General features: G+C 35.1%; 1 protein-coding gene across 1 annotated transcript in view; it reads right to left on the bottom strand.

Annotated features, from left to right (window-relative positions):
* Positions 1-12,324, bottom strand: part of ACBD6 (acyl-CoA binding domain containing 6) — a 218,666-nt gene that overhangs the window by 103,509 nt on the left and 102,833 nt on the right. Inside the window, exon 6 of the mRNA XM_004027995.5 lies at positions 7,175-7,264. Coding sequence (XP_004028044.2) covers positions 7,175-7,264 — 90 coding nt within the window. The remainder of the gene's footprint in view (positions 1-7,174; positions 7,265-12,324) is intronic.

Below are 12,324 nucleotides of genomic sequence, written 5' to 3'. Positions count from 1 at the left end.
GATCTATATCTCTGTTTTGGTACCAGTACCATGCTGTTTTGGTTACTGTAGCCTTGTAGCATAGTTTGAAGTCAGGTAGCGTGATGCCTCCAGCTTTGTTCTTTTGGCTTAGGATTGACTTGAAGATGCAGGCTCTTTTTTGGTTCCATATGAACTTTAAAGTAGGTTTTCCCAATTCTGTGAAGAAAGTCATTAGTAGCTTGATGGGGATGGCATTGAATCTATAAATGACCTTGGGCAGTATGGCCATTTTCACGATATTGATTCTTCCTACCCATGAGCATGGAATGTTCTTCCATTTGTTTGTATCCTCTTTTATTTCATTGAGCAGTGGTTTGTAGTTCTCCTTGAAGAGGTCCTTCACGTCCCTTGTAAGTTGTATTCCTAGGTATTTTATTCTCTTTGAAACAATTGTGAATGGGAGTTCACACAATTCTTATTAAAATCTTCACTGCCTTTTTGGCAAAAATGAACAAACTGATCCTAAAATTCACATGGAAATTCACGGGGCCCAGAATAGCCAAAACAACCTTGAAAAAAGGCGGAAAAATAACACTTCTCAATTTCAAAACTTACTACAAAGCCATAGTAATCAAGACTGTGTGGTATTAACATAAGGAAAGACATACTGATCAACGGAATAAAATTAAGAATCTAGAAATAAACCCTCATATTTATAAACAAATTTATTTTTGACAAGAGTGCTACAATGACTTAATGGGGGAAAGAACAGTCTTTTCAATAATGGTGGTGAAACAACTGGATATCCATATGTAAAAGAATGAAGTTAAGACCCCTACTTCACACTCTACCCAATTAACTCAAAATAATCAAAGACTTCAATGTAAGAGATAACACTATAAAATTCTTAGAAGAAAAAGGCTTAATCATCATGATCTTTGATTAGACAATGATTTCTTAAAACCACAAACAACAACAACAAAAATAAATAAGATCATAAAAATTTAAAACTTTTATGTTTTAAAGGACACTATCAAGCAAGTAAAAAGACAATTCGATGAACTGAAGAAAGTATCTGCAAATCATACATCTGAAACGGGACTTGTATCCAAAACATATAACTCTTATAACTCAATAATAAAGAGACAAATAACACAATTTTAAAAATAAGCACAAAATCTGAATAGAAATTTCCACAATGAACATATACAAATGACCAATGAGTACATGAAAAGATGCTCAATATCATTAACCATCAAGGAAATGAAAATCAAAACCGCAGTGAGATGCTACTTCCCATACCTTAGGGTGGCTATAATCAACAAGACAGATGATAACAAGTATTGGCAAGGATGTGGAGAAACTAGAACTCTCATACATCACTGCTGAGAATATAAAATGGTGCAGCCTCTCTGAAAAACAACAAGCAGTTCCTCAAAAGGTTAAACATAGACTTATGCTATGACCCAGCAATTCTACTCCTAGGTATATATCTTAAGAGGAATGAAAATATATGTGTATATGTCTACATTCAAGAAAGCTCACAGCCCCTTTATTCATAATAGCCAGACACTGAAGGGAAAAAAAGACACCTAAATGTCCATCAACAGAACAGATAAAATCGTGGTATATACACGCAATGAAATGTTATACAGCAATAAGGGAACAAATGATACATGTAACATGAATGACTCTCACAAATGTTATGTTGAACATAATAAGCTTAATCCAAAAGTATATACACTTTATTATTCCAAATATTTGAATTTTAAGAAGAGTTAGAACTAATCAGGGGTCACAGAAGTTCAGAATAATAGTCACCTCAGGGTGGAAGTGAAGGATGCATATTGACAGGAAGTAACTTTAGGGAACAAACTTTCTAGAGGTTCCAGGAATGTTCTAATTTGAAATAGGTGGTAGTTACACAAGGGTATGTGTATGTGTATAGATGTGTGTGTGTGTGTGTATATGTATGTAAAACACACTGTGCTGTATCCTTAAGATTTGTGTACATTACCTCACTGAATTTATTTTAGACTTGATAATTTTAAATAATGAAGAAAAAACTGTATGTATAATATTATACTAAATAGCTTTAAAATATATACATGTAAGTAGAAAAAAGATGAAAATGAAATATATACAAATTTTACAGTGAACAGGTTAAGAGCTTGGGCTTTGGAGTCAGAATATTCAAATCTAGGCTTTGGCCTTCACTAGCTCTATAACTTCTTTAGGCTCCTATTTCTTCACCAGTAAAATGTAGAGCATAATATACGCACATTATGGGATTGATGCAATGACTAAAAGAGACAATGCACATAAAATTCTTGACACATAGTAAACACTAAATACTTGTTATATCCTACCCAACCCACCCCTCCCCACACAGATATGTACTATGTAATGGGATTACAGATGGTTTTATTTATTGCTTTATACTTTTCTCATGTTTTTGAAATCTTTTATAAGACACAGACAGGCACAAGGTATTCACTGAGAGGGCACAGGGCTAGTCTATAAACCGTAAGCTTATACAATTTATATGTCATAAAGCCTTTACACATTTCTGTACCACTTAAAACAAAATGTTTTTCTTTTAAACTGCATAACACCAGTACACAGTACTGACACATACACAGTACTGACACATACACCACAGATGCTCCTACTCCTCCTACCAATAAATGTTCAGCATTCAAATACCTTTTAATGTGCTTTGGGGGGTAGTTTTAATCTTTCTTCAGGGCTTGAAAAATCAAAGCTACTCAAGAAGTCAGAGAAGGGTGTGTGTGTGTGCGCGCGCACGCACGTAAGCCATATCCTAATCCCAAATGTGGCAAGAACCTAACTTCCAGAGTGGAATTAAAAATCAATACCAAGCAGTGGAAGAGACAAAACTGTATCCATAATGCTGTCAGATAACAAATGAAATCTATACAGCATCTTTCTTAGAAATAAAATTTCAAGTTTCAATTCCATCACAGTCACACAACATAGAAGCCGCAGTATAAAAAAAAATGTATGAGATAGACTGAAGGGTAAAAAATGACAGGAAAACACAGAGTAGACTTTGACATATCTCTAATTACTGCTTCGTTTCAGACTAATGGTAAAAATTAGCCTTCAGATAGTTGATAACATCAGACTGTCTGTGCTGAGTTAGTACCAAGATCTGTGGCCAAGCAAATACTTCTAATAAAATTGATTTTCCTTTTTGGCAACCAATAGGCCAGTCAATAATAATGTTGTTTAAGAAATATAGAGTCATGAGGGAGATGAACCTTTCCTTCCATTTATTATGTTTGTATTGTCTATATTTGAAAAGCGTTTTCAATAACAAAACCAAAGAAGATATTACAAGCAAAAGAGTTATTCTGAGTGCTAATCTCCAGAAGCCCTCTGACTTCGAAGCATGTTAGCAACTCAAACTGGAAAAGCCAAAAGCATCCCATTAACTAAAGTTAGATTGTATAGATTATGACTGTCAAAAGAGAATCAAAGCTGGTGGCTACACACAATGGTCATGTGAATACAAAGGAAAACACTGTGCCAGGCATATAATTCTAACAGATCCGTCCTAAAAACCTACACGGAACTTTTACTTTGCATTAAAGCTTAGTGTTTAGTAAAGAATGTTCTATAAAGCCACCTATAGTTTTTGGATTGTTTGTCTCACACTATCCAAACAAATAGAACGTAAGAAATCCGCAAGGCAAAAACCTCAGGCAATGCCTAACTTGGGGAAATTTCCATATACAATACCTCCAAACAATGTGTTTGATTAAAAAAACTGTTTTGTTGTTTTTTAGAGACAGGGTCTTGTGCTCTGTCACCCAGGATGGAATGCAGTGGGACAATCATAGTTCACTGTAACCTCAAACTCCTGGGCTCAAGTGATCCTCCCACCAGAGCCTCCAGAGTAGTTAGGACTACAGGCACCCACCACTACATCTAATTAAAAAAAAAATTGTGTGGAGATGAGGTCTCACTATGTTGCCCAGGCTGGTCTCAAACTCCTGGCCTCAAGTGATCCTCCTGACTCAGCCCCCTAAAGTGCTAGAATTACAGGCATGAGCCATTGCATCTGGCCAGTTTTTTTTTTTCTTTGTTGTTTTAATTTAGTGGTAATAGTGGTTGGGGAAAGCTGGATGTTGAAAAAATGACTTTGAAATTTACATAGAAAAATAAATAAGCAAAAATAGTAGAAAGTATTTTGAATGAGTAGTGAAGGAATTTGCCCAACCAGATTTAAAAATATATTTTGAAGCTATAATACTTAAAACAGTGTAGCACAAATACATGAACAGAAAACCAGAGCAATGGAAAGGAAGAACAAGCCCCCAAGATAGACTGAAATACATAAAAGAATTGAGACTATGATAAGACAGTTCAAATTGCTATAGAAAAGATACCAATTATTCCATAAACATTACTGGAACTGGCTAGTCATCTGGACAAAAAATAAAGTTGGCACCATCTGGACAAAAGTAAAATTCCTATTACATACATAGGATACATATATCAATTATAGATGAGTTGATAAAAACCACTAAATAATGAAAGCACTAGAAGAAAATGTGGGGGAAAATTTAAACAACTATATCACAAAGAATGCAAATTTTCCTTACTACATAAAAAGTTCCTGTAAGGAGAAAAATACCATCAATACAATGGGAAACTGAGGAAAAGCTATATTAAAAATATGATATACCATTCATCATTCATCAAACAGGCAGAGAACAAAAAGTGTTATGATGAACTATTTGGCATGGCTAGAGAAACAGGAATTCTTTCACACACTGCTGGTGGAAGTATAAATTGTTACAGTCCATTTACATGGTACTAGTTAACTAAATTATGATACATTCTCCTGGGAACTGGTTGGATGATGGTGCCAATTATGGTGAGTAGTGGGCGGGGAAGGGTGGACTGTTGAGGGATGCTGGTGTTTAGTGTTAGATATTGTGCGTTTGAAGTGTCCCTCAAAGAAGAGATATGTGTGTCTGGAGCTACTGGCTGAGATCTGGGTTGGTGATAAACATTTATTCTACTTTCTCTGTGAAATAGGAGGTATTCTGAAGATAAAGACCAGAAGATTAGGTAGTCAAATTTAATGATGATATTACCATGATTTATGGTAACACCAGTGTTGTGTGATTTTTTTTATTTTTATTTTTAGCTTTTTCCAGAACCTAAGTGTAAAAAGACAAAGATGCCTATGTTACCACTTCTATTCAACCTAGTACTGAAAGGCCCAGCCAGAGCAATTAGGCAAGAAAATGAAATAAAAGGTACCCAAATCAGTCATTAGGATGTCTATTGTCAAAAGCACAGAAAATAACAAGTGTGGACAAGGATGCGGAGAAATTTGAATATCTGTGTATTACTGGTGGGAATGTAAAATGGTGCAGCTACTGTGGGAAACAATATGGCAATTCCTCAAAAAATTAAATGTAGAATTATCATATGATCGAGCAATTCTATTTCTAGGGTATATACTCAAAAGAAGTGAAAGCAGGGACTTGAACAGACATTTGTACACCCATGTTCACAGCATCCTTATTCATAATCGCCAAAAGGTAAAAGCAAACCAAGTGCCACAGATATTGGAATAAACAAAGTATGGTAAATACATACAAATAATATTCGGCTTTAAAAGGGAAGGAAATTTTGACACATGCAACCACATGGACGAACCTTGATGATGTTATGCTGAGTGAAATAAGCCAGTCAAAAAGGGACAAATATTGTATGATTCCACTTATATGAGGTACCTAGAGTAGTCAAATTCACAGAAATAGAAAGTAGAATGGTAGTTGCCAGGGGCTGAGGGAATGGAGGAATGGGAAATTAGTGTTTAATGGTTAGAGTTTCAGTTGGGGGAGATGAAAAAGTTCTGGAGATGGGTGGTGGTGATGGGCACACACAATATAAATGTATTTAATGCCACATAACTATACACTTAAAATTGTTAAAATGGTAAATTTTATGCTATGAGTATTTTACCACAATAAAAAAGAGGAAGAAAACCAAAACCTTAGGTTCTGGAAAGGGGTAAATTTTAATGACCTTGGATTTGGCAATGGTTTCTAAAGTATGACACCATAAACAAAAGGAAAAAAGAGAAAACAAATGATAAATTAGAGTTCATCAAAATTTACAACCTGTGCATCAAAAGACACTATCAAGAAAATAAAGAGAAAACCCACAAAAAGGGAGAAGACACTTGCAAATCATGTATCTGATAAGGGTCTAGTATCCAGAATATATAAAGCACTCCTACAACTCAACAACAAAAAGAGAAATCACTTTAAAATGGGCAAAGACTTAAACAGACATTTCTCCAAAAAAGATATGCAAATAGTCAACAAGCATATGAAAAGGTACTCCATATCATTAGTCATTAGGGAAACGTAAATCAAAATTATACCATGATGAGATATCACTTCATACCCACTAAGATAGTTATTTTTAAAAAAGCAAAAATAACAAGTATTGGTGAGAATGTGGTGAAACTGGAAGCATCATACACAGCTGCTGGGCATGAAAAATGGTGTAGCTCCTATGGAAAACAGTTTGTCAGTTGCTCAAAAAGTTAAACATCAAATTACCATATGACCCAGTAACTCCACTCCTATGTCTACAACCAAAAGAACTGACAACAGGTATTCAAATAAAAATACAAGGACACAAATGTTCACAGTGGCATTATTCACAACTGCCAAAAGAGAGAAACAACTCAAGCTGCCCATCAATTGATTAATGGATAAACAACATGTGGGATATCAAAAAAATTCAGCCATAAAAAGGAATGAGGTATTGTTACATGTTACAATATAGATACACCTTCAAAACTTTATGCTAAGTAAAAGAAGTCAAACACAACCATAAATTTTATGATTCCCATTTATATAAAATATCCAGAATAGGCAAATCTATAGAAACAGAAAGCAGATTAGTGGTTGCCAAGGTCTGGGGCAAGGCGAGAAATAAAAAAAATGTTAAAAAGTGACTGCTTAGTGGGAACAGGGTTTTCTTTTGCGGTGACAACAGTATTACGGAACTATATAGTAGCAATGATTACACAACATTGTGAAATGTACTAAACGCCACTGAATTACACATTTCAAAAGAGTTAATCTGGTAAATTTTATGTTATGCGAATTATACTTCAATTTAAAAAATAAAAGCTCTTCCTTATCACTCTTACCTGACAGTTAATGTCAGCTTTATGTTGCAGCAAGACTGTGACTAGTTCCTTATGTCCTCGATCACAGGCCCAGTGAAGTAGAGCCCTACCCTAAAAACACAGAAGATAAATGAATTTGTTATCTCAGTTGTGGAGCCATGTAAAAGATATAATGTTTTAAGAAAGACAAGGAAATATAAAAAATTATGGGTTAATTATTCTAAGAATGATTGATATAAAAAATGCACTATGGAAAAAGCAATAAACAATCAATGGGGCAGGGCATGGTGGCTCATGCCTGTAATCCCAGCACTTTGAAAGGCCGAGGCGGGTGGATCACTTGAGGTCAAGAGTTCGAGACCAGCCTGGCCAACATGGTGAAACACTGTCTCTGCTAAAAATACAAAAATTAGCTGGGCATGGTGATGGGTGCTTGTAATCCCAGCTACTTGGGAGGATGAGGCAGGAGAATTGCTTGAACTCGGGAGGCGGAGGCTGCAGTGGGCCGAGATTGTACCACTGCACTCCAGCCTGGGTGACAGGGCAAAACTCCATCTCAAAAACTACAACAACAACAACAACAACAACAATGAAAACAATCAACAGGAAGCCCCAATATCTACTTCTGGGTCTGTACTAGCCCAATGCCTGCTTTCAGCTCAATCAGTTCACTTACAGAGTGGAGATAATGATAGTAATAACAACAATAATATAAATAATACCTGCTAAATGAACTATAAGAAAATGCTTTGTAAACTGTACTTTAAATATAAAGTATAGTTTTCTTAAATATTATGTCCATTTCTTCTTTTTTTCTGGAAAGAAATCATAAGAATAAAAAAGCAAACACTTAAACCTAGGTAGAAATCATAATCTAAATGTATGATAACTAAATTTCCTCAAGTTCATTCCTTAAAAAGATTATTTAACCAGTTTGAAAATAAGCATTTCTCCTTACTATTGCAAGTTTACACTCTGAAATACCTCAAAAACACTAGTACAATCTATCAGTGTCTATCACCAAACAGTTGACTGTGAAAGCCACTTGTAAAAGAGAATGGATGACTAAATATTAGGAGATAAAGTACTAAATATGAAATATTAATTTTAACACTTGTCTACCAAAGACTCACAGTTACTATTACGTGTGTTATTTCTATTCTCTACTGCCAGAAAATCTTGTTTTAGTTAATGAAAAAAAGCCTACTTGGTTCAAAAGAATAAACAAAACCCCAAAAGCTAAGGGCTTTTCTGAATAAATGAGTGATGTATGGCTTACTACTTTCTGAGGATGGTGATGATGTTGTCATTTATAAAGAATGGAATGTTTTTCCACAGTAAGTTGACATCCCTACTTTACGTCATTTTAGAAAAGATTTAAATAGATATAAGCTAGGGCAAGGATTGATTTAAAGTAAAAAGCACCTTTCAAGAATAGCTTTTCTAAAACTGCCTACATTCTTTTTATCATTCAGACTCTCTTCACATACCTATTATTTGAAATAATTAAACTAGGATCTATTCTTTAAACAAAAAACAAAGTAGGAAAACTTCTTCCCTACAAATTGTCTTCTTCTTTTGCTTTCATTTGCTTGATTTACTTTTATTTACCTGTAAATATCTGTTTTCTAATAGGCTTACACAAAATCCTAAGAGGGAGGAAAGCAGAGAAAAAATGTGGTCGAATGATTCACAATTTATTGTAGTATCAAAATAAAAAAAATTTATTTTGCCTTGTTCAGAGCCCACTAGGAGTTATTATTTATTTATTTATTTATTTATTTAGAGACAGAGTTTTGCTCTTTTGCCGAGGCTGGAGTGCAGTGGCGGGATCTCCGCTTACTGCAACCTCCGCCTTCCGGTTTCAAGCAGTTCTGCCTCAGCCTCCCAAATAGCTGGGATTACAGGGACCCGCCACCATGCCCAGCTAATTTTTGTATTTCTTTTTAGTAGAGATGGGGTTTCACCATGCTGGCCAGGCTGGTCTCGAACTCCTGACCTTGTGATCCGCCTGCCTTGGCCTCCCAAAGTGCTGGGATTACAGGCGTGAACCACCACGCTGAGCCAGGAGTTATTTTTCAGTGGAGACAATTCTAAAAGTCCAGGTGAAAATGTATTGTTGAGTACTAGAGCAGTTTCCTATGTTAAAATTTTTGTAGCTCTAATGTGACCTGCTGTTACTAGGGCTCTAATTCAGAAATCCTCAATATGAACAATTAGATATTTTAATAAGACTCCGAATAAATACTAATGAATAAAATATTCTACAGGTCCATGTTATTGTTTCACAGCATTTATTAATACATTAAAAGAATCAGACAAAATTTCAAAGTCTATCATTTTTAGTTCTAATTGTAAGTGTGCATTTTATGGCTATTAGGTTAAACTATTGACAAGAGTTACTACATAGTTAAGACGATGTGTGATATATTTACATAGGGTACTTACAAAAACTACGTAATAGTTAAGTAGGACAACATAATATGTCTTGTACTTTTACCATAAGATGTATAGATAATTTCTATCTCTCAGCCACGTTCCTGAATTTTCCTTAGGTTTGACCCAATAGGGTTATATCAACTAAAGCTAAAATATAAATCCTTAGCTGTTTCAATGGTAAAGCTGACAAGCAACACACTTTACTGTTAATGGGAGTTATATTTTAAATTTCCCATATTTTAAATTTTCCATGTGATGCCAAAAATTTACTTTAGGGGAAACACCTATGACTGGACCTCCATAGTGATTTTCACTTTGGATATATTTTCCAGAAGCGGGGCACATGTATAGCAATGTTTTAAGAAGGATGATGTGCTCTCAGACATTTACACCATACTTTTTAACACATTTTCTGACCTGCAATGCAATTAATTCTTGTAACACATTATTTTAATGGTACACTAATTAACCTTGAATTAGAATGAATTCTCTGACAATGACTTTCTGTAGAAGCACTGAAGATATCTACATTAAGACCACCTAATGATTAATATTCCATGCAGTATTAAAAAGCTCAAAAACAAGAGTAGGATTAAACATACTTGTAAATAAACACAGACAAAACAAATCAGGCTTTGGAATTTTAACCTTCAAGATGCTCTATATTTAAATGAACAAAAACCAGCAAAATGAGGTGTCTGTGATACCTTTTACTTCTTCAAATTATAAAATTCCTATAAACATGCTCTAATTTAAGATTATTATTCACTCACTAACATAACCAGTAATTTGCAGAGATGCTATCCTTATAATTAATCATGACAAAATCAGGAAATAAACACCTGCGGTTTCTTTTCCTTTCTCTCAAACACACCTAGAACAATACAATTATTAAACTATTTTAGGTAAAGAATTCCATAATCTCTCCTCCAGAAGGAAAACCATGACTTAGGTGTGCATTAAAGCTATATCTTCTAAGATTTTATCTAAATTTATGAACTATTTTACATATTTGTCTATATAATTGTTTTATCTTTTTCCATGAGTAATATAATCTCTTATAAATTTTCAAGTTAAATTTATTTTTATTGCTAGCAAAATAAGTGACAATTCTTTGTTTCTAATTTTTAAAACTCTTCTGGAAAAATATCTCAGAAGTATTCAGGAGATTGGTGAGGGAGAGCCATTATTAAAAGGAACCTTTGTTAGGCCACCAGAAGACCACGAACACTGGAGAGCCCTGAATAAATTCTGGAACTCAAATACAGTAAGATGCAGGGAGAATAAGAGTTCTCATCTATTAACCAAGGGTGCTAACACTGTCCTACCTCAGACAGATGAATGACTCTAAAGTGCTTTGAAAGTGCAGGGTAGCAGCTAACCTATTAAGTGGTATTACTTTCATACCTTCTGGAAAATACAGAGAGTACATCTTAATATATGAAATGCTTCTCTGATTTCCTTAGTAACTCGTCCATAAACCATGTAGAATTTTTTTTTAATTAGACTTTTCTCCTCAATATCACAAAATTTAAAAAAAGAGAAGAGATTCTGGCCAGGCGCGGTGGCTTATATCTGTAATCTCAGCACTCTGGGAGTCCGAGGAGGGAAGATCACCTGAGATGAGGAGTTCGCAACAAGTCTGGCCAACATGGTGAAATGCTGTCTCTACTAGAAATACAAAAAATTAGTGGGGTGTGGTGGTGCGCGTGCCTGTAATCCCAGCTACTTGGGAGGGTGAAGGCAGGAGAATCGCCTGAACCTGGGAGGTGGAGGTTGCAGTGAGATGAGATTGTGCCACTGTACTCCAGCATGGGCAACAGAGCAAAATTCTGTCCAGAAAAAAAAAAAATGGTAAGGGGAGGGGAGAGGAGGGAAGGAAGGAGATTCTATTATAAAATGAGTCTTGATGTTCTTATGGTATTTTGAGATCAAATACAAAGTATGTATACCATACATATAACAGATAAAAACATGGCAAATTTGGTATATTTAAATTTGTAAGAGTTGTCCTTCTGTCATTCTATCAAACACATATAGTATATGGTATGGTACTGTCTAATTAGCAAATGAAATACTGCAAACAGGTAGATCTGAATTTCTCTCTGCAAAAAAATTGGGTATCAATTTATAATTGTAGTAGAGCTTGACTTCAACTACCAACAACCTGTAATGTCCCCATCTCCTCTGTACTATCTTCTACCTTTTGCTGCTACTACTGTAGCAGCTGGTCATAGTGAGAACTCCCCTACCTGCAATCACCAGAAATTACACAATGCCCCCTTCTTTCACTTCCCTGTCCATAGTGAAATGACAATGTTGTTTCAAACACTTAGGAATAAGATTGAAAGATAGTCTAACATCTCAAGATATACCTAGCATGGAAGCCAATGACTGCTTGTGGGATAATTTACTTACAAGCATTAAAAAGAAAATCACACACCAGTATGTATGATACACACTTAAAATCAGCAACTACTGGATCTTGATCTCTTTCACTGGCAAAGATCTAGGGTAGGGAAAAATGGTGTTGCTTATTTGTCAGGAAATTGAGAAAGATTTTGAATACACTACTTTAAAAAATCTGGCTGGGTGCGGTGGCTCATGCCCATAGTCCCAGTATTTTGGAAAGCCAAAGCGGGCAAGTATGAGACCAGCCTGGGGAACATGGTGAAACCCCGTCTCTACAAAAATTAGCTGGGCATGGTGGCACACTTCTGTAGTCCCAGCTA

This window comes from Gorilla gorilla, chromosome 1 (genome assembly GCF_029281585.2).
Source record: "Gorilla gorilla gorilla isolate KB3781 chromosome 1, NHGRI_mGorGor1-v2.1_pri, whole genome shotgun sequence".
NCBI classification, from domain to species: Eukaryota; Metazoa; Chordata; class Mammalia; order Primates; family Hominidae; genus Gorilla; species Gorilla gorilla.
Note: the sequence above shows the minus strand (reverse complement) of the source record. Positions and strands in the feature narration are given on the sequence as shown.